Source organism: Eleutherodactylus coqui, chromosome 6, assembly GCF_035609145.1.
Source record: "Eleutherodactylus coqui strain aEleCoq1 chromosome 6, aEleCoq1.hap1, whole genome shotgun sequence".
Lineage (NCBI taxonomy): Eukaryota > Metazoa > Chordata > Amphibia > Anura > Eleutherodactylidae > Eleutherodactylus > Eleutherodactylus coqui.
The window spans coordinates 50,223,649-50,245,941 of NC_089842.1; the positions used below are offsets into that span (position 1 = coordinate 50,223,649).

At 43.2% G+C, this 22,293-nt stretch overlaps 1 protein-coding gene across 1 annotated transcript in view; it reads left to right on the top strand.

Annotated features, from left to right (window-relative positions):
- The window catches only part of SSU72 (SSU72 homolog, RNA polymerase II CTD phosphatase), a 69,705-nt gene extending 58,542 nt beyond the window's left edge, over positions 1–11,163 (top strand). The window contains exons 3-5 of the mRNA XM_066606795.1: positions 2,386–2,525; positions 3,608–3,726; positions 10,588–11,163. Coding sequence (XP_066462892.1) covers positions 2,386–2,525; positions 3,608–3,726; positions 10,588–10,689 — 361 coding nt within the window. The 3' untranslated portion in view covers positions 10,690–11,163. The remainder of the gene's footprint in view (positions 1–2,385; positions 2,526–3,607; positions 3,727–10,587) is intronic.
- Positions 11,164–22,293: the final 11,130 nt, after the last annotated feature.

Genomic DNA, 22,293 nt, shown 5'->3' on the forward strand with positions numbered 1-22,293 from the left:
GTGACTATCCCTATGGGATGCTGCTTTCTCAATTAGAGGGGTATTCTGGGCACAGACTAACATTTTAAAATCGAATGTACATCATTACAGTAAGTCATTTTGTAATAGGTCCCCTGTACCCGGTCAAACGACTTTCTTAATTTTCATCTGTCATGTGACCCTCTGCCTGAAAAATGCCTCCAACAGCTGGCGCTGTGCAGTGCATGATGGGAGGACAGGAGCTGCAGCACTGTGCTGTATTGCTCATGTGCAGTTGAGTGCTGGAAGGTCATGTTTGGAGATGAGCTCTATGCATGCTGGAAGTTGTAGGTAGCAGTCTGTTGCTGTGTTTACTGCAGAAGTGATTCAGGTAAACACGGAGACAGAACAGTGGCTGCACGGAATGAAGAGGAGGGTCCAGAGCGGCAGATAAAAGGTACTTAGCTGTACCTCCTAGATTTCAGCATTTTCAGAATTTCCATTTTGTGCCCAGAAATCCCCCTTTGAAAATACAATTTAAGAATTAGTTTAAATGTAATTTTTATCAACTTGACTGAAGAATACAAGTCAGGGACAGTTGTATGTCTTTGGTTGTAGGTAGACCTACCCTGTAACAATAAAGACCAAATTAAGTCACAGATTGCATGCTTTGCCTTAAGTCCCCTTCACCCGTCTAAAGGCCCGTTTACACTGAAAGATAATCGCTCAAACAGTTTGAGTGACTGTTTTGAGCTATCATCTTTTACATAACTCTAAGTAGCTAATTAGCTACTTAAGAGTTAATGCAGGCGGAGCAGGATACCACTGAGATGGCTCTGAGAACAAAGCAGCTGTTTTGTATATGCAAATAACTGCTTTTTAAGTGATAATTGTTGTCTAAATGGGCCTTTAGTGAATGAATCAATGAGTGATGGTCATGACCGTGTTTCCCCTTAGTTGATAAAATTAGCACATAAAATTTAAATGCAAACCAGGCTTGGGCAGTGCTTGATATACCAGCAGAGTAACACATATCTTGCTGGAAGCAATTCTACTATTGAGAACTGCAATTCACTGGATTGGCTCTTTTCAGCTGGTAATAGTTAATGCACTCTAAGGGCTCGTTCACATGGGTGTGCAAATTGCGTCTAACTGCGCTAAAAAAATCGCCTGAATTTTTCCACGTAGAAATCTCGAGCTTAATTTGCGTGAAAATCACACATTCACGATTGGGAGCTTTAAAAAAGCGCTGCTGCTCTGGGAGGAGAGACAGATGAAGCCCCTCTGCACTTTAGGATTTCCCCATTGTGGGGTGGGGGAGAGATCGGGGCTAGAGGGAATCCCTGAGGGATTTCCCCATAGCGGGGGTAGAGGGGTTCTCCCAGGAATTCCCCCATAGCAAGAAAAGAGAGATGGTGAGGCTAGAGGGTGATATCTTCTAGCCCCACCATCTTTCCCCCTGATCTCAGGGAAGCCCTCTAGCCCTGCAGCCCTTTCTTCTCCTGATATGTGGATTCCCTCGTTCTCCTCTGCAGGGGAATTCCTTCTCTCCCCGCTATGGGGAATTCCTCATTCTCCGCTGCTGTTGGGCGTTCAGGGACAGCTGAACAGCAAGTTTAAAATGTCCTGCTGTAAACTCCTCTTAGTCTCCGCGGGAAAGGGGGGAAGCCTCGGGGTGATGAAAGTAACCCCTGGAAAGTCCCCTCAACCCAGAGACATGGAGTCTGGCTTTGCTTTAAAACTCCTAGTCATTGTTAAAAGGCTTGTATAAAAAGTCTGACTTTAGCTTGAAGGAATGCTGCCTTCCCATAGGTGGCACTGTAGAGGTTTTATTCTATCTCCCTTATTTGCATATTACCCAGAGGAGCGTGCATGGCCATTTGAGTCTCCTCACTCACCATCTAGGTGATCTCCCTAAGGGGAAAATATAGTGTTTCTGATCCCCATGCAAAAAACAGGGTAAAAACACTGCTTTCCAATAGCGCTAATTGCTGGGCTGCTCCTTAAGATACTATTATATGGCAGTGTTCCTCCCCTACAAAACACAGGTAGAGCTGCGCTAATTGCATCTGGCACCTTGCTTGTCAGTTTAATGAATCTTGACGAGTGCAGGTGCAAGCCGCAGTCAGCGCTTCTCCATCTGTGTTTTGCAGGGGAAAACACTGCTGTGTACTTGTCTGATAGCACTCTTATAAGGAGGACCCATACATTGATTTTCACAACTTTAGATTTGTCCAAACCTTGAAATATGTGACCAGTGTCCCCCTGCCAGAGTGAGCGGTCTCACACAATGACCGCATTATAAATCCTACATATGCTCCTCATATGTTACATATACTGTAGCCCTTATGTGTAACATATGGTTTCTATGAGTGTTTACACATGTATGTTATTACCGACAAGGTTCCTTAATTGAAGACAATTCAGATATACACAGAATGGTATTTTACACATGTTGGACAGAAACAAAAGGATCAAACCACGACCAGAGAGGTTTCAGAACTGTAAAGACCACTTTGACCTGGTGATCACCTGCGAGGAGCGAGTCTATGATCAAGTAGTTGAAGGTAAGAACACATTGCTGCTCACAGCATCTTAGATTATTATCTTGGAGACAAGTGACCCAGTCGCCCTTCAAAATAGGAATGTCTCTTCCTTCATTGTGAAGACTTTCAAATCTGATGTCCTTGCTTAACTGAGTTACCAAGGGGAAACTTAGTTTATCCAATTTTTTGTCTACATTTTTTTTAAATCAATGTGCCCTTTGAAGTGAAGGTCCCCCCACTAATACCACGTTTTTAGGTCCAAAATGGTGCGCTGATTGATTTCTTGCTTTATGTTTAGCAGTTAGTGCTCAATTTTTCTGATACAGAGCTCCAAATCCTCAGTGTAGCCTCGCAGCTGCCACTCAACGGGGTTTTGTTTTTTGCATAGTGTTATAATTGAGGGTTTTTGGTTTTTTTCTTAAAGGTGCTTTCAGGTCAAATACTACTGATGCCCTGTCCTCAGAATAGAGCATCAGTAGATGATCAATAGGGGCCCATGGCTTGACATCTCTGGCAGTTAGCTGATCTGACAGCGGGGCCGGATGTCGTCATCTAAGTTGGAGGTGGAAGTGTCCTAAAAGGCTGCACTTGCATTGAAATCAATGGGTGCTGAAAAGCCTCCTATTACACTTCTGCAGCAGCAACAATATTTGACCAGAAAACCCTTTTAAACAGCGGACATCCTTGCTGGCAGTTTAGGGAAGAAAATCCGTAAGTGTATAAAGATTTTTGCCCGGATCAGTATACAGGAATGCAGTTTTTCATGGCCTATTGACTTTTTAAAATGGTCATTGGAGCATTGCAAAATTTCAATTTTATTTATTTTTTTATGGGGTGACCCTCCACATTACAGCTCCGTATTGTCCTGTATATGAGACACAAACTGCACCTGAAGATCGTGCTGCTGAAATGAAGTTGGACAGTATTTCTGGATTGTCTGATTTTAGCAGTTCCCCTGCAGACAGTAAACCTATCAGTAATTTGCATGCATTGGTTACATGATATTTGTTGCAGAATGATATGACAAGTTTGCAGATTGTAACCTGTTTTGCTTGTTGACCACGAAATGCCAATTGTATCATTATGGGCTGTTTGTTCCACAGACTTGAACTCTAGAGAACAGGAAACCTGTCAACCCGTACATGTCATTAATGTCGACATCCAGGATAATCATGAAGAGGCCACACTAGGAGCTTTCTTAATTTGTGAACTTTGCCAATGTGTAAGTTTTTCTAAACTGTGGGGTTTTAGAACCGAATATTCTGAAAGGATAAGCAGAAGACGTCTCCTTATACAGTTGCAAGAAAAAGAAAGTGAACCCTTAGGAACCCTTACCTGAATTTCTTCATTAATTGCTAATAAAATGTGGTCTAACTGTTATCAAAGTCCTTATTCTAGACAAACAATCTAATACACAATTATTGTACCTTTCATATCTTTTATTGAGCAAACTGAGTCCGCAGTGCAGGAAGAAAAAGCAAGGGAACCTCTAAGAATGACTAAGTGCGAACAGGCAAAAAGTGTTTCAGTTAAGGAGAAGAGATTGCAAGTGCAGGTTTTAGAGGTGCTTTGCCCATTAAATAAAGGCGCATAAAGCCTGGTTACTGACAAATCTTTTCTCAAGAACCATGTCTCGATGCAAACCTCTTTCAGAAGATGTGCTGTAGAGACCATTAAGGCTGAAAAAGCCTGCAAGAGCATTGTTAAAGAGCTGGATGTACATCAATGTAGGTTTAGACATAACTACAAGTGGAAAAAATTCAGAACTTAAACCCTCCCAAGGCAATCCTAAAAGAGGTGAGAAAGAACACACGAAGCAGCAAAAGACCTATGGAAGACTACAAAACCCTCTGTAAACATGTCCACTATTAGAAGACTGCTGAATAAGAATGGTGTTCATGGAGGGGCTCCACAAAGAAAGTTTGTTTTGTTTTTAGACAGCAGCAAAGCATTGCTACCCATCAAGTTTTCTGAGACATCTGGCTGTTTCACAAGACTTCTGGGGAAATGTTCCCTATTCAGATGAGATGATGGTGGACTGTTCATGTGTAGAACGGTGGGCTTGGAGGAGAAAGACCCTCTGTGAAGCACGGTGGAGGGCGCTTCATAGTTTGGGCCACTTTGCTTTCTCAGATGCCTTCTGGTCACTGAAGGAACGATAATGTCCCCATACGGTGGAAATGCTGCATCGTTTACATTATAAGATATATGGGCGAGATTGTAAAATTGCCAGCAGAATGGACATGCAGTGCGTGTTTAAATCCGCACCTATAGGTGAAGATCTGCTGGACATTCTCCAATGTGGACAATCCGTAGTATTTTCACCCCATGGAAACCTACTCTAAGGTGTATTAAAACCTCTTACAGCGTCACTTCATTGCTGCTGAAGGTGGATCTGCAGGTTATGGGGCTTCACATTGGCTCAGTGGTTAACACTATTGCCTTGTAGTGCAGGAATCCCAGTTTCAAACCCCAGCAAGGACAACATCTGCATGGGTTTCCTCCGGGTCATCTAGTTTACCCCCTACACCCCAAGCACATACTATTAGGTGAACTTGGACTTTGAGCCCCATTGAGGATAGGTGATGTACAGCGCTGTGGAATACGTGTGTGCTATATAAATGTATACAATAAAGAAATATTGAATTCCCTTTTGCTTCATACACTGTGGATGATGACTCGCTGTGCTCCATACAACACATGGACAGTCCAACGGTTTCTTATACTTGTGACTTGGATAACAACCAGATCACGTTTTATTGGTAATCAATGTAGCTATCCGGGAATTACAAAGGGTTCACCTTAGCCTGAAGCCATGTTACGCTGTTGCAAGAATAATATGATACGGTTTGCAGACTGTAACCTGTTTTGCTTGTTGACCAGGAAATGCTTATTGTATCAGAGCTTCTCGGGGGGAAAACCTCCTTAATTTGGCTTCTGATGCTTTTCATACTTTTCTTCAAAAACTTTACAAGAGGCCTGATAAGTAGAACTGTTCAGTAAAGCTCGCTGAAACGTGAGCCACCTGCTGGCTTAAAAGGATATCACAACTTGTGATTCTGCAACTAGATGCATTTTCATTAAGTTTTGTTTATTGTGTGAGTTTTAGGTTACGTTCAAACCAGCCGGATACTATCAGATTTACATTTTTTATTCTATTTTTAATCCATTATGCATCAATTTGCTTTAACAAAATGTAAGAAAACTGATCACCAAGTGTCTATTCCCCCGCCCCCCTTTTGACAGATCCATTATTATCCCCTTAAGGACCAGACACTTTTTAGGGATTTCACCCATGTGGTAGTTTTAGTGCCCTATTTTTTTTCCTTTAGCTATCAAAATTATTTTTACTGCAGTTTTTTTCCCCCGTGACATATAGGGCGATTTGTTTTTGTTTTTTTGTGTTTTTTTTCAGATTTTTCATTTTATTGGGGGTAAAAAGCTAAAAATAATATTTTTATTTTTTAACATTTTAGTTTATTTTAGCGTAAATACACTAATTTTAAAAAACATAGTATAGGAACGGGTTCCTCATTTTGTTTCGGCCGTTCGGATGTATAATATTTATGGTTTTGGATTACAGGGCGGATATAGCGACGGTTTTGGTTGGCATCTGCTTTAGGTTATGTTCTTTATGTATATTTTATTCTGCAATTTTGTTTTACTTTATGTAATTCTTTTTACTATCTATGTCCCGCATTACGTCAAATGACACCTCTGGGGGACATTAACATGTTTTGTTTTTTTCTTTTGCTTTTTTTTTTACATATTTCCACTGTATCTGGGGCATCCATAGGACCCTTAGTTACGGGGGAAAACACCCCTGGTAGTGACAATAGTCACTAGCAAGGTTGATCAGGGTGGTCTTGGGATCCTGTAGCTCTGCTGTGCCAGAGGTCACTTGACTGTCACAGACTGCCGGCTCGCGTAGTGAAAGAATTCCACGTTCTCTCTCACAATGCGCTCATTGAGCAATGTATACTAAATAAAGGAGGAGGCAGAAAGGGTTAAAACTCACTTCTCCCTCCTCCTCTGGGTTATCAGCTGTGACTAACAGCTGACAACCCCTCCTGATTCTGATTGATTTCAGAAGCAGGAAGCTTTAATCCCCACTGTAATTTTAAAATGCTTGGTCCTTAATGGGTTAAAACTGACAGCCATCTATTTCTTTCCTGCCATGCATCCTTTAAACGTCTTTTTTTTTTTTTGACGGATCTGTCTATTTTGCCATTTAATTTATTTTTTCCGTGTGCACATTCTCCGTAGAGAAAATCGGATCTGCTTTATCAAAATATAATGGAAGGAAACGGAATCCGATCAGTTTACTTTTCCCATTGACACCAATGTTGAAATGATAAAAAAGCATAGAACGGATTAATCTGCCGGGGCTCAGTTTTTTAGGGCGGAAAAATGTTGCTGTAAGGGGTCCTTTATTTTCCCATTCAAAAAAACGGAACGGAAGCGAACTGAAGCCCTTTTATATTATTGCTGTCTATGGGGAATCACACTGATCTATTCTATTCTTTTCCAGTCCAAAAACAGGAAAGAGTAACTGACAGCCAAACAAAGATGGGAATTGAGCGTAATTCTTTCAGTCTGTGATGTAAGTGGTGGGCCGGCGGACCGCCGTTCAGATATTACGCAGTACTCTCCTAGGGCACATACACAGCAGAATCGTGTGCACACAGTCTGTACGGCTCGTTAGTACGGAGCGGTGCGGCCTCCATCAGGGATTAGAAGCAGTGCTTGTAGAGCAGAATCCCTCGGGACGAGCGTGTCACCATTTAGGAAACCTGAGGCATATGGAGGTACAGCAGAGGCTTCCTGCATCCCTACTACAGAAGTGAGCAGCGATCCGGCGTGTGCATGAGCCCTCGCAGCAAGTTTACTCTCTATAAGACTGAGCGCAGCTGAGAAATATTCTATTGTGTTCGCCAGTTGAAGTGAACAAAAAATGTTCAGATGATTATAATCCCTTCATGACCGAGGGTCGGTGAGGTTCCCCTGTCTAGGTCACTCAGATGTTTTGGCATTCCCGCTTTCAAAAAATCACAACTTTTTTATTTTATTTTTTTTTATTTTTTTCATCGATAGGGCTATGTGAGAGCTCTTTTTGTGGAGCAGCCTGTAGTTTGCATTAGTACCTTTTTGTGGTTCATATGACTCTTTTTAAATTTGATTTTAGTCCACGTTTTTTTTGGCCCCCCTATCTCCGAAAAAAAAAAAAAAGTTCTGGGATTACACTTTTTTTCCTGACTGCATTTACCAGCTGTGAGCCCGGCTGGTGACCTGCGATCGGCACTTTACTCTATTGTGTATGACTGTGGAGGCTTGCAGGCACTCGTGAACAGAACAGGTTTTTTTTCTATTGACCAAGCAAAACTCGAAAATGCATGCCTTTCACTACCCGCATTTTACCCCAGTTCGTCCGTGCGGATGCTGATTGTGGAATCTGCAATTCATATCCAGTCGTTTGAGACCGGAATTTTTTATTTTATTTTTTTTATGCGACAACTGGGATAATGGGGTTTTCTTCAGTTATTACAAAAAAAAACCAAAAGTCTTATTTTAGTAGCTTTTACCTTTGTTTATAGCCCTTACAGGGGAGGGGAGTGGTTTATGTAGGCTGCAGATGAAAAACACAAAGTGTGTTCACACAGGCGAGAAAATCACGTGAGACTGACAGGACACACACAAATACAACCCATTATTTGTATTTACAGGTGTGAGAACAAAAAATTGCAGCATGTTCTATTGTCGCGCGTGTCTCGTACGAGAATAGAACATGTAGATGTGCTTCCCCCGCTCGGCACACGGACTGAATGTCCATGTGCTGTACGGTGCGAGTCGTTCCTGAGTATGCTGCGCTCGTGTGAATGCGCCCTCAGTTCACTACAACCCCTGTGGGGAGATCCATACATTTCCATTTGTTTGTATTTCACCTATGGCTGGTATGTAAATGTGGAATATGGCAGCCTGTCTGGCCATCTGCAGATGTAGTCAGGGGTAGGACCATCAATACCGTAGTCCCCCTGTCTGTATGCTCTTATTCTACCGCTAGATAGAAATCACATTGTATATTAGCCCAACTTTACTGAGCGCACCGCGAGACGGCCGGCAGTAGACTTGGCATCCTGGACAACTATTCTTTCCAAAACTCCTTCCTGTCTTAATTTATGAACTGGGACAGTCTATTAATTTTCTGTCCTCTACTGGCATCCCTCAAGGACACAATCTCTCTACCAGAGGCTCTTGTTTAAGGGCCAGACAAAGCTTTATAGCATTAAGACCAACCAGTTAAAAAATTGCAAAAAGAAAAAAAAAAAAAAGTGAACCCAGCTTTAGATCCGAGCGTTGCTGCAGATAATTAATGTGGTGTTTTCATTAAGCCAGCCTTATCCAAATACTTTATTCTGCATAGGAATGCAATAGCGGAGGCTTCTCCTTTTAGGACCCACCTCTTGGAGTCCTATTAATACTTCAATGTTTGGCCAACTTATTGCTTTCCCTACGATCACAGCTGATTTTGCAGGTTTCCTAAGCCTTCTTCACACACAAAGATGGTCACTCAAAATTAGTTCAAAAGATAGATAATTGGCTGTTTGAGCGATCATTTTGCATAAGCTGCTAATGGCCACTATTGCCCATTGGTAGCTATCACCTTCATTTGCCTCCATCTGCTGTAGGCAGATAACAGCAGGTGGTCTGTTATCTGCATACAGCTCCTTTGTTCTCTGGAGAGACTGCAGCTGAATACAATGTTATCAGCGCTCCAGTGGTGAAACAGTGTGCGGTTCCTGCTATCAGCTGGCTGGCGAACAATTGATTTTGAACTCAACTAAAAATCATCGTTGGGCTGAGAAGCAAACTGTGGTAGCATTTATACACAACGATGATCGCTCAAAAGACATTGAGCGATAATGGTTGCGTGTAAATTGGGCTATACACTCGGATAGCTTCAATAGAACAATGATTGTGTTAATAAGACAACTTCACTGGTCACCGGGGCCGATCATCTCGTTCCTAACGACTGTCGTAGTAATGATATTCTAGTGGATGCAATTGTCTTTTGATTAAATTACAAAAAACCTAATCTGCCGGCTGCGTAGAAACACTCAGTCATTGCCTGACCCATTTACATGTTTGCTTTCAGTCCATTAATTAACATAAAGTGAATTACTTAAAAATCAGGAAAACTGTTTTGTGGGTCCTCTGTGTATAAATGTGTACCCCCAGGCAGTAGTATACTCTGAATGGCCACATTATCGGACACTCTTCTAGTATTGCTTTGGCCTTTAGCAGTTGGACTTGGCATCCATCTACAGGTATCAGAGGAGCCCCAGGGTGTGCAAAGACAACATCCCCACAGCATTAGTCCACCTCCACCAGCTGGAACTGTTGACACCTGACAAGCAGGGTTCAACGATTCATGCTGCTTGTGCAAATTCTGACCTCCCATCAGTACAGTGCAGCAGAAATCTAGATTCAGTGACCAAGCAATGTTTTTTTTTTTTTTTTTGTGTTTTTTCTCACTGCTTATTAATTCAGTTTTCATGCTCCTTTGCTCACTGGATCTCACCTTTGTTTCTCTGGAACTGGTTGTCTGCTGTTGTAGCCCATCTGTGTAAGGAACTATGTTAGTCAGAGCACTTGCATTGTATTCAGCTGCAATTTGCCTGACACTGCACCGCTTGTTCATTAGAATGATTCCTAACATCCTCCTCCAACCTCTTTCATCAATGAGTTGGACGCTGGATGTTTTTTTTCTCAATTTTCGATATACTCTCTCTACCATTGTATGAGAAACACGCATGACCAACAGTGAGCTGCCAGGGTCATCCGTAATGCAGGAAAATTCAGGTTTGTGGGGTTGCCAGCCAGGCTCACAGCCGGAATCTACTGCGGGCCTACCGCATGCGGAATCCGCCCCTTTCGTGTGAGCCTGGCCGTAGGGGAAGCTCAAATTAAAAATTTGCCAGTGTCTCTAATAGCCTTTCAGCGCAGACACGTGTAGTAACTTGCTAAGTTCCTTCCTGCGGCCATGTGCATGCGCCCCCTGTAACAATGTCTGTCTCTCTTGCAGATACAACACACAGACGACATGGAGAATGAGATAGATGAACTACTACAGGAGTTTGAAGACAAAAGTGGTCGGACCTTTCTTCACACTGTCTGCTTCTATTGACGCAAACCCACTCAGGCCTTATGATTATCTTATGACGCCGCATTTCCCAGATTTTTTTTTTTTTTTAATATTTTTTCTTTTTTTTTTTTCTTTTTTTAAAGTGTTTTCCCTTCTTCAGGTATTTTGTCCTAAAGGACAGGGATGTACAAACTGTTGTGTATATATGGGAGATATGATAGACTATGAGAGAGTTCTATTACAAAAAAAAAATCATGATTGCCTAAAATTTGTGCTGGCTGAGTATTATTTTAATCTTTTTATATATACGGTATATTCTTTCCAAATGAGGAGTTTCTGTTTGTGGTTCTAATTGCTTTGTAACCCTTCGCTGTCAGAAGGGAAAGAAAGACATTGATGGACCCGCTTGTCAGTACGAGGGTTAATGCTGACCTAATATGGTTTGGATGCCAGATCTACAAATATGAATATTAATATCTGTAAAATAATAGGTAATAAATTGGAAATGTACTCTAAGCCGGATGATGGATTGTTATTTTTCACTTGTGTATTGCTAGCACACGTCTCCATATTTACCACAAAACCCTGTTCTGTACCTGTCTGATCACAACTTATATACTACAGGCCAAATATCAGCAAAAAGCCGTTTTTAAAAATGGACGGTGACCTGAGACTGCGAGTTCAAGAAGTCAGATAAATCAGAAAGTGGAGTGGTAAAGGGACAGCTTCCAACCCTTGGCCTTATGACCAAACAGACTAGCGCGGTGCAGCATGTAAAGAGGCAGCTTCCAACCCTTGGCATTATGACCAAACAGACTAGCAGTTGTGTACCCTGCGTGACATGGACATTAATCTTGGGCTCGCCTCTGATAACGATTTCCATTCTTGCTGTAAAGTTTGTGCTAAAATAGTCATGGTAAGCTGATCGTACACGGCTCGGTTTATGGGATATTTGTATGTAATGATCATTCTTGCCTTTAATGTCAAAATAGTGTGCATTGCAAGGACTGGCAAAAATGTCACCTGTTTTACAGCCAAATTTTTGGTCATTCTCTTGGCTCCTTCACACTGGCGAGGGCGATGACCCGGTATCGCCCTTGCAGTCCTTCTAAAAACCCCTGGATGCAGGGCGTTTTCACATGGAAACAGCCTCACATCCCTGCGGGGGTTCCCTTCATCCCTGCCACAGCTATCACAGCCGCGGCAGGAGATTGTGATGTTCTCCCACTGTTTTTCAATGGGGCCAGTGCTGCTGCCACCAGTCCCATTGAAAACGTGGTAACCATTGGATGCGACAGCCTCACATCCCTGCGGGGATGAAGGCATGCCCTGGTGCGTCTGTCATAGCCGTGGGAGGGGATCACAATGTCCTCTTATTGTTCTCAATAGGTCCGACGGCAGCAGCGCCGGTCGCATAAAAAAAATGGGCGATATCGCAAAAAGAACGGATATGCTGCAATGCGTTTCCTGCGTAGCATCGCAACGCGGTGCCATGCAGGAAAACATCGCAAATGTGAATTAATCCATTCAAAAGAATGGGTTTCAGATTTGTGCGTCTCACAACACAAATCTCGCATGATTTTCTCGCCAGTGTGAAGGCACCCTCAAACAGTACTAAAGAAATTATACATTATGGGAAATGGATATTCTATTCCTTGACCAAAAAACATTTTATGAGCCGAGCCAGTACCTTCACTCTTCCCATATCAAGCTCCCTGTCTGACTTCTGGGAAACCATATGGTTAAATATGAATAGATTAGCGGTTTTCCCATTTAAAGAGATTTATTCACTATTTGCAGCATAGGGCTTAACCCTTTGCAATCCAATTTTGGATTCAGGGTTTCCTAGGGGGCTTTTTCTTTCTGCCATTATACAATGACGCCACCTGCTGTCTAGAGCCAGTACTGCGGTATTGAACATGCTGGAGAGGCCCCCTGACAACAGAGTGGCCAATAATATACGGTAAGAATACCGTGCCAGAGGTCTTCCGACATCAGAAGCCATACAGCCTTCAACCAGAATGTCTTTAGACGTCAGACAGTTGATTGGAAGGGGTTAAATGTCTGACCCCCACTCCCCCCTCCACACACAGACATTTGCATGCTCTGAATGCCCCATGTGAATGGAGTGGTTATAGGCATGCTCAATTAACTACTCCAATCATTTCTATGGAGCAGAGGGAGATTGATGCGCTTGGCAATCTCCTTTCGTCCCATAGAAGTGAATGGAGCAGTAGTTGAGCGTTCCCACCACCACTCCCTTCATATGGGGGTATTCAAGCTGTGCAGAGCTCTGGGTCACAGGCGGTCCCAGCAGTCAGATATTTTTTTCCCTATTTTATGGGTAAATCTCCTTAATGGGAAAAATCTTTTTAGGCTGGTTGTACATATATTATATAGTATAGAGCCAATGTACATCTAGGTATCTATTTACATAGGCACATTTTTCCCAGTTATATTTTAAAAATGCAAAGTGTGTGTTAATTTTTTTCATTTTTGGTGAAAAATATGCTCATTATAGTCTATGGAAAGTGAATAAAGGGAATCTGCCACAGACTGAGTCCATGCCATTGGACTCCAAACTCCAGGCTGTTTGAATGCACTTCCATTGATCTCTATGAGAGCATTTGTGCACACTCTGCAGCTTTGAGTCTACTGCATGGCTCATGCACTGACTTTTAGGGTAGGCACTGAGAGGCGGGTAAGGATTCAAGATGCCTACCCGGGCTCCAGGGAACCTGTCATGTGAGCCCCATAACTTTGTTTACGCTGCTTCTAGATGATGACTGGTTCCCTTTTAAAACTGATACAACTGTCTGTCATCAGTATTCCATCATTATTCGATCTGGATTTGCTCTCTATTTACATTTGGAGGTATTTTCAAATATGGATCGGTAATGGGCTGTATTCACCCGAACTATGTTCACGTGCGAATTCTGTCTGTTTGCAGGAAGGACAGAATTTGCATGTGAAAAGAACCCATTAATTTCAGTAGAAGAATAATAAACATAGGAGGTTTTCGACTGAGACCGATAGTGTGAATGTAAATAATCACAGCATGTCCTATTTTTTTGGACGACTCTTCATTGTATCTTCCATTATTTCAAGTAATCTTGTAGATATGATACCTTTTAATGGCTAAGAAACATACATGATGTTACAACAAGCTTTCCAACCTCTCAGGATTCTTCCTCAGGCATAATGAAATGGATCCGAAGAGGCAAGCATATGTACATATATGCATACATATATATATGACAAGACACATATATATGGCAAGGCGCAGACCTGATTAATTTGCACTTGAAAAAAGGAAATTTTAGCAGAACAGGATGAGTAGAGGAATAAATACTTAAATAGTCCACTGATAAAGATTAAAGCTTTGTACTCCCAAATTCTTCTATGGCTTTGTGACTTGAAATTGCCTTTTAATATGGTAACTTTCATGTGTTCTATGTTGTTTCTGTGACTAGAAAGGTGCTCGGCCACAGGTAGTTCTGTCTTTCTTTCTGTAATTGAGTGGCGATGAGATCTCATCCTCGCTTTCAGTTTTTGTCCTGTCTCTCCAACATAAAGGCCCCCAACAGGACATTTACTGCACAAGATCAGGTACACAACATCAGACGTGGAACATGTGAATGTCTGGGGGATCTTGTAGTCCTGCTGTGTGTTGGTGATCTGTATCCTGTCCGCAGTCAGTATATGTGAGCAGGTCTTACAGCTCCTTACATTACAGGGATAACCTCCTTTTTGTGTGTCAGAGGGCAATGCACTCCTGATTATAAAGTTCCTCAAATCTGGGAGTTGCCTGTAACACAGAAGCGGAGGGTCCGGGAATTTGGTGTTCAGACGGTCATCCTTGTGCAGGGTATGATGGAGTTTCTTTGCGATTTTTCTTTGATACCTCTAGCTGCGATTTGTTGGTCACTACTAGAGGCACACGGTTTCTTTCCTTCTCCTTGTATTGGAGGAGTTGATTTCTGGGTATCCTGGTGGCTCTGGTGATTTGGTCATCAATTGAGGTGGGATTTAAAAATGTCCTTTTTAAGATGGTATACCGTATATACCGGCGTATAAGACGACTTTTGAACCCCGAAAAATCTGCTCTGCAGTCGGGGGTCGTCTTATGCGCCGGTAATACAAAAAAAAAAAAGTGTAAAAAAAAAAAATCATTACTCACCTCCCCCGGCGTTCTGTCGCGCTCCGGCAGGATGTCGCTCGCTCCTCGTCCCCGGCGCAGCATTGCTTTCTGAATGCGGGGCTTGAAATCCCCGCTTCCAGAAAGCTAATACACACGTCGTCAGCCGGTACAGCTATTCAATGACAGCATTGAATGGCTGTGATTGGCTAAAACACACATGGCTTCAGCCAATCACACTATTCAATGACATCATTGAATGGCTGTGATTGGCTGAAGGCGCACGTGTGTTAGCAATCACACCCATTCAATGATGTCATTGAATAGTGTGATTGGCTGAAGCCACGTGTGTTTTAGCCAATCACAGCCATTCAATGATGTCATTGAATGGCTGTAACTGGCTGACGGCGTGTGTATTAGCTTTCTGGAGGCGGGGATTTCAAGCCCCGCATTCAGAAAGCAATGCTGCGCCGGGGACGAGGAGCGAGCGACATCCTGCCGGAGCGCGACAGAACGCCGGGGGAGGTAAGTAATGATTTTTTTTTTCTCCATTGTAATACCGGCGTATAAGGTGAAAGTTGGGGGGTCGTCTTATACGCCCCGTCGCCTTATACACCGGTATATACGGTAAATGTTCCTCTGTCTGTTGGGTTGGAGCAGATCCAGTTATATCTGATGGCCTGGCTGTAGATGATGGACTTTTTGATGTGTTTTAGTATGGGAATTGTCCCATCTTTGGGTCAATTAATCTGTTTCCGGTATAGGGATGTCTGTATTGAGTTGTTTGAAATTTTTATGCTGGTGTCCAAAAAGTTGATTTCAGTATATGAGTAGCTTAATGTCAGATTTATGGTGTGGTGGAATGCATTGAATCGCTCATGGAATTTTACTAGTTCTTGTTCAGTGTTGGTTCACATGATTTTGATAGCTGAAGTAGGCCAGTGGTTTGATGGAGCAGGAGGCCAGAGAGTCACTCTCCAGTTTTGCCATGAAAAGGTTGGCATGTTGTGGTGCCATTTTACTGCCCATGGAGGTCCCAGTAAGTTGCAAGAATATCTTGGCCACAGGAGAAATAATTGTGTGAGGATGAATCTTGTGAGTTGTAACACTGATTCAGAGGCAACCCCATTTTCCTCAACGTGTGCCTGGCAGGCAGTCAGTCCATCTTTTTGTGGGATGTTGCAATATAAGGACTCCACATCCATTATGGCCAGGATGGTACCTTTCGGGGATGGGACCTACGCTTGACAGTTTTAGTAGGTCCGTGGTGTCCTCCAAGTAGCTGGTTGTATTTCTCACCAGTGGTTAAGGCCCCTTCTACCCATCCTGAGATTCCTTCAATGCCGGTTCCCACACCTGAGATAATTGGCCTCCCTGGGTTGCCAGCTTTGTGTAGCTTTGGAAGCACTAATTCAGAGCCAATAAAACTTTCATATCTTTTATCAGTGGCTTATTTAAGTATTTTTTGCTCTACTTATCCTGTTTTGGTAAAAAAAAATCATTTTTTAAGTGCAAATTAATCACATCATGTCTGTGCCTTGTCATTATAGCGAAAATCACTAACTGACTCGCCACTAATTCTCTAACTTCCCAGTGTCATACAAACATGAAATTTGGGACGGCCATTCTTTAGGTCCTAAATGAGAAAAGTAAAGGGGTCACAACGTGATTACTCAATGCTAATTGCAAAAGTATTGGCACCCCTATGTAATGTACCTAATGTAATTCTCTAACTTCCCGCTGTCGTACAAGCATGAAATTTGGCAGGAGCATTCTTTAGGTCCTAAATAGGAAACGTAAAGGGGTCACAACTCGATGATTCAACACGAATTGCAAAAGTGCACCCCTATATAATGGTCTTTTTAGGTCCTAAGTGAGGAGACTGTAAGGGGTGGCACATTCTGCAGAGGGACATCGTCATATGCAGCGTGAGGAGAATCTAATGCTCCTCTATGGCCGCCTGCACACTGAATTCTCGCAGCAGGATGCGACCAGTGCCCGAGTATTGACCTTATGGCTCATGCAGATGGCCAGGTTGGATCCAGCTGTGAGAATTCCTGCAGTGTGATGCAAGCTGTGCGCCTGCAGTGACCCCTCTGCCTCACCTTCTCCGGCGTCTCCTGCACTCTATGTGCCGGCTGCCACACAGCCAGCACATGCGCAGAGCAATAGGACATACCGCGATTTGTTTACCGCGTGGGTTTTCACGCGGTCAAATCACGCCCGTCTGCTTAGGATTGGATAAACTTTTGCAATCCTATGGCAGCGTGCACGGGCGGAAAATCTGTGGGAAATCCTGCTGTGGAATTTTCTTCCTGTGTGCATTTGCCCTATGTGTGTATATATGTTATTCCTCGGTTCCTCTAAAGTAACCACAACTTCAGAAAATTTTCAGTGCGAACAACATGTAAACACTCATACCAAATTAACTAGGACGAAGCAGGGTATATCAGCTAGTATATAATATGTCTCTTCTGATCTATTTCATCAAGCCTGAGGAAGGACCCTGAGAGATTTGAAAGCTCGCTATAACATCATGTATTTTTGTTGGCCATTAAAAGGTATCATATCTACAAATTTCTTGGTTTCTCTTGCTGGGAACAATCACATTTTGCTCTACTGGCAACACGGTACCAAACTTTTTTTTCTTATCAATATTTTCTATGACCGCAAATAAAATACCCGACACATTTGTGTGCCATGTGAGTGTAATGTTTTATTGTAGCTATTGAAACCATAGGTTTGGATTTTTTTTCACGCCGCGAAAAGCTGATGTACATACTGTGGTTTTAATGCCCAAATGCATCATATATGGTGTTAAGTCGCACTTGTTTACTAGTAATTTTAAGTCAGATTTGCGCTGACCTACATCGCACTCGCCCATGTGAATACAGCCATACTGACGGTTTTCCATACGCTTGTGGTAAGTTGGCATTTAAGAAGAATTCCATGTACCGAAGTTTTTCCATATGCACGGTTAGGAGGGTCACCACCAATACTTTGTCAATTTAATTACCCCTTCAATGCTTCTTGGGGTACGTTCACGCAAGATGGGTCTAGCATGGGAAATCCACAGCATTTTCACAATGAAATCTGCAATAACATCGCACCATTCGGGATGGGTTTTGCTGATGTAGATTTTAAGGACACACTTCGCCTGGACATATTCCTATAGTACGGGGTTTGGGAGCTCAAAGAGGAGGGGATGAGGAATTCGGGGAGCTGTTTCATATTCACCGGGTCCCCCATTCCTGCGCTGCACATTGGAGGCATGTGTGCGCACAGTGTAACTCTTCAGATGGCTCTGGCTGCATGCTCTCCTAGTCATCTCTATGAGAGCATATGTACAAAGTCATCAAAAGAGTCAAACTTTGTGGGGACCCGATAAGAATGAAAACTGCTCCTTGGACTTCCTATTTGCTCACCTTTTTGATCCCCAAAATGTAGCTTATGGGAATCAAAGGTGATGACCGGTTCCCTTTAACAGTCACCTACAGCTTACTTAGCCACCCTTAGGCACAGGCTGATATTTACATTGGATGAACGTTGGGCAAACCTGCTGCCTGATAGTTATGGAAGTACCCCAATTCATATATTGGTGAACAGAAGGTTCTGATGTGTTCAAATTCCTAATAATTTTCGCTCTTGGGGGGAGGTCCATTGCCCCCTCTCTATTGAGAACACATGCTCGTTTGCCCAAGCTGAGTGTATATGGAGGGCTGGAAAGAAGCTATAGTAAGTGTATTGCCGCCCTAACCCTAAAGCGCTCTGTACAAGCTAGTAATGGAACATGAACAGGACGTCTTCACTTCCACGGTAAGACGTTCTACCAGATAGGGAATAGACTGCTGAGACCCCCCACCCACCTCACCTCTCCAAGCCTTAGAATGGGGATCCACTTTCTCCCTCTTCCGTCGCTGTAGGGATGCTTCTCCCACCCACGGCGACATTACATGGAATGGAGCGATGGCCAAGCATGCATGGCTACCACTCCACTGGAGCTGGTAGAAGTTGCTGAGTGCTTGTACCTCAGCTGTGCCTGGCAGTCCAATTGGCAATGAATGGAGTGGCAGTGTGCATTCATGACCATTGCTCCATTTAATCTGCTCACTAAGGGGGTGCAGGATGCCCGCAGTGAGAAGGAAGAGGGGGGGGACACTACCCTTTCTTAGGATCTCCTCTCCAGATTGTGGGTGCATCTTCCTCCAACGCACGTTAAATTGCGGCTGGCGTATAAAATGCCAGTCTTAGTAAATTCCCCACTCTTGCCTCTATGAAGCCTCAGTAGGCTATACTGTACTTTGTATGGTTTTCTGTGCCCCAATGCAGCAGAAAACTCCCACTTGGCAGTCAGAATGCCCCACAGTGCCAATCTATAACACATTGGCTCTACCAAGAGAGAAATGAACGCGAATCTTTATAAAATGGCCTCATACTGATATCAGATCACGTCATTGATATATGTATTGCTTACACAGCAACGGAAATATTTAATCTATGCCCAGTATATAATTATACACTGAATGATCACTGCATGGGGAACAGCTGCTGCGTGACATCTTGTGATCAGTAACTCGGTACCATGTAATAGCCGTGACACGATCAACTCTCTGATAACGTGCTGACCTCTACTCTGCATTATATTGCTGACATATCCCATCATTGTGGGGGTACATAAAGTCTATGAAGGGCTGCAAATGGTTAGCAACTAGGGTAATGTAGTGGGCAGCGGTCAATGACGTATTTAGGCGGACCAGTGAACCGAACCCATGTCATGAGAACACCCACCCACATCAGTATGGAACCACCACCAGCCTGCGTAGTGTCTTGTTGATGATTGGGGTCCATTGCTTTATGGGGTCTACACCACATGCTAAAACAACTTGTACCATGACTCATCATACCATGCCACAAGTTGCCAGTCCTTTAGGGTCCAGTTAGCTACCGAACGAGCCCAGTGAGGTGCTGTGTCAGAGGCATCTGGTGGGTCTTCTGCTCCCATATCCCATGGAAGCTAAAGAACGCTGCACTGACCTGTATGTGTGTGGGGTCTCTTGCACTGAATGTGGACCCATGTCATTTATGCTGGAGTCGCTTGTGTGTTTGCATGGATGATTCTAGCCAGATGCTTCCATTCACAATCATTAAGTACCGTACCTGTGGGCACAAATGTGCAGTCCACTGTGGATCTTAATGCCCTCTATGACGTTTTCCTGGTACACACATGACATTAGGGATCGAGGAATGTGAAATGTCCACACAAGTTCGGAAATTGAATGTCCCGCCTGTCTGGCACCCACTAACCTGCCCCATACGAACTCCGATAATTCACGTCGCCTTGCCATGCCATGAGCATGCTGGTCAGTGGTCAGCCTCACTTACAAGATAATGCCGTACAATTTATACAAGTGTGGGTGCTCCCAAGCGCCCCCTAAATTTACACCGCTTCACTTTACATACTGCTATCTCTTGACTTTTGCCATGTCCGGTAACAGTACTATATATGCCTCTCTGCAGCAGAAAACTCCTAACATGCAGCCAGAATAACCTACAGAACTGATATATAACACGTTGGTTCTACCAAGAGAGAAATGAACGCTGCGGAATAAGTCGGCGCTATACAAATAAAGATTATTATTATCGCTGTATAATGGACTCCTACTTAGGTGTGTTTATAAGTATAAAATCAAATAATGCCAACTGTATCCTCAGCTCATAATGAGGGGTGACCAGAGACAAAGAACAATAATAGCATACGTTTTCTATATGGAATCAGCTCCTCAACCCCATCCCCAATGTAAAGTTCATCGCCCTGAAAATCTAAACCACCTGATTTGGGGCTGTTCCACTTCCCATTTTTAGCTGTTTTGCTGCAAGAAGCAGACAGCTCCGTACATTGTGCAGTGGTCCAGGTTGGTATTGCAGGCTGTGTCCCATTTACTTGTGTAGGACTCTCAGTCTGCGGTACCAACCCCTGGCACAATGTGCAGACCAATCTGCTTCCTGCAGCAAAACAAGTAGAATTAGAACACCTTTAGGCCTCCTTCACCCGAGCAGCGTATTGTAGACTGAGCAATGTTTTTATGTGTATGCATCAATGTATTTTACTGTACTTTTTGCGCTTGCCAGGCATTATCATTTGCGTGTGGCAAACAAAGACGCAATGAGTGAAATAGCTAATTAGTAGAATGAATTCCAGACGCATTCTTTTTTCTGTGCAATTACGCAGTTTCACGCACAGCCTGGCATATTTTGTGCGCATTTGTGCATCCCCATTGACTTCTATGGGGATTTTTGCTGCACAGATGCGCAGGAAAATAGAGCAAGCTGCGTTTTTTTGTGCAACAGAAATGCGCAGGAAAATATGTGCATGTGAATGAACCCACTGCAATCAATATGCGTGCAAACATACCAGTGCGAAGGAGTCCTTAAGGCCAAGAATATCGCATATCTCATATCAGAACACAGTTGTGGAAGCCTCTCCTTTCTCAGAAAAGCCAGGCTGCTGGTGAAAGATGGTGATCATAGGACTACAACATGCTACATGTTTACAAGTATTCAGACAATCAGTATTGTCTATTGCAAAACTACCACAAAGCAATAATAGTGCCCAAAGAATGCCCCTACAATGCCCAATATATAGGGCTGTATAGTACCTAAATAGAATGCAATACAGTGCCCTAATAATACCACCAGACCCTGCATAATACTACCCAGATCGCACAGGTCTTGCATCAGGGACACTGCTAGTTAAACCTGGCTGTGAATCATTCTGATGCAGGCACTGGCTCATTTGCCCTTTTGCTTTCCCTATTAACGGCCGACAATAGTTCTGACAGCTGGTATCCCAAATACACAGGTCCCTGCTCCCCTGGTGCATTCATGATCATTCTATATTACTGTGAATGGGTGAAAGATAAGCAGGAATGAATGGGAGGGAGGGGGTTGACCACTACTCTTGTAATCCAGATTAGATGTAGTGCAGCAGCTACAAATGTATAATCCCAAAATGACCAGTAGATGGTAGCAGCGAGTGAGCAACATGCACCATATACTGTACACCTATCTGTGAGCTGAAGTCACCTTAATGCACTGACGGGCATTCCAACCCCTTCTGTACAGAGTTTCATGGCACATCTTCAGTAGATATGGCACTTCTCTAATATATTCTACATCACACTAAAGGAATCTATCCTCTCATCCCGCTGTTAACCCCTTCACTGCCAGCATTAACATTTTAACCATATTTTACTGTATGTAAAATCTTATCTGCATTTTATCTATACGGATTTAACCCCTTCCTACTCCAGACGTCACCTACTCCTATAAATTGCTTCCTCTTAATGAGCCCTCATTAAATGGCTAATATGCATCCATCTGTCACTGCTAGTGTTGCAATTATAATAGCCCCCCCCCCCTCCCCCTTGCACCAACCTGGCTTCCATTCAGGTATATCATATACCAGTTTTGAAAGGGGTAGGGGGTGGGTGCTACCTTCCCTGAGTTCA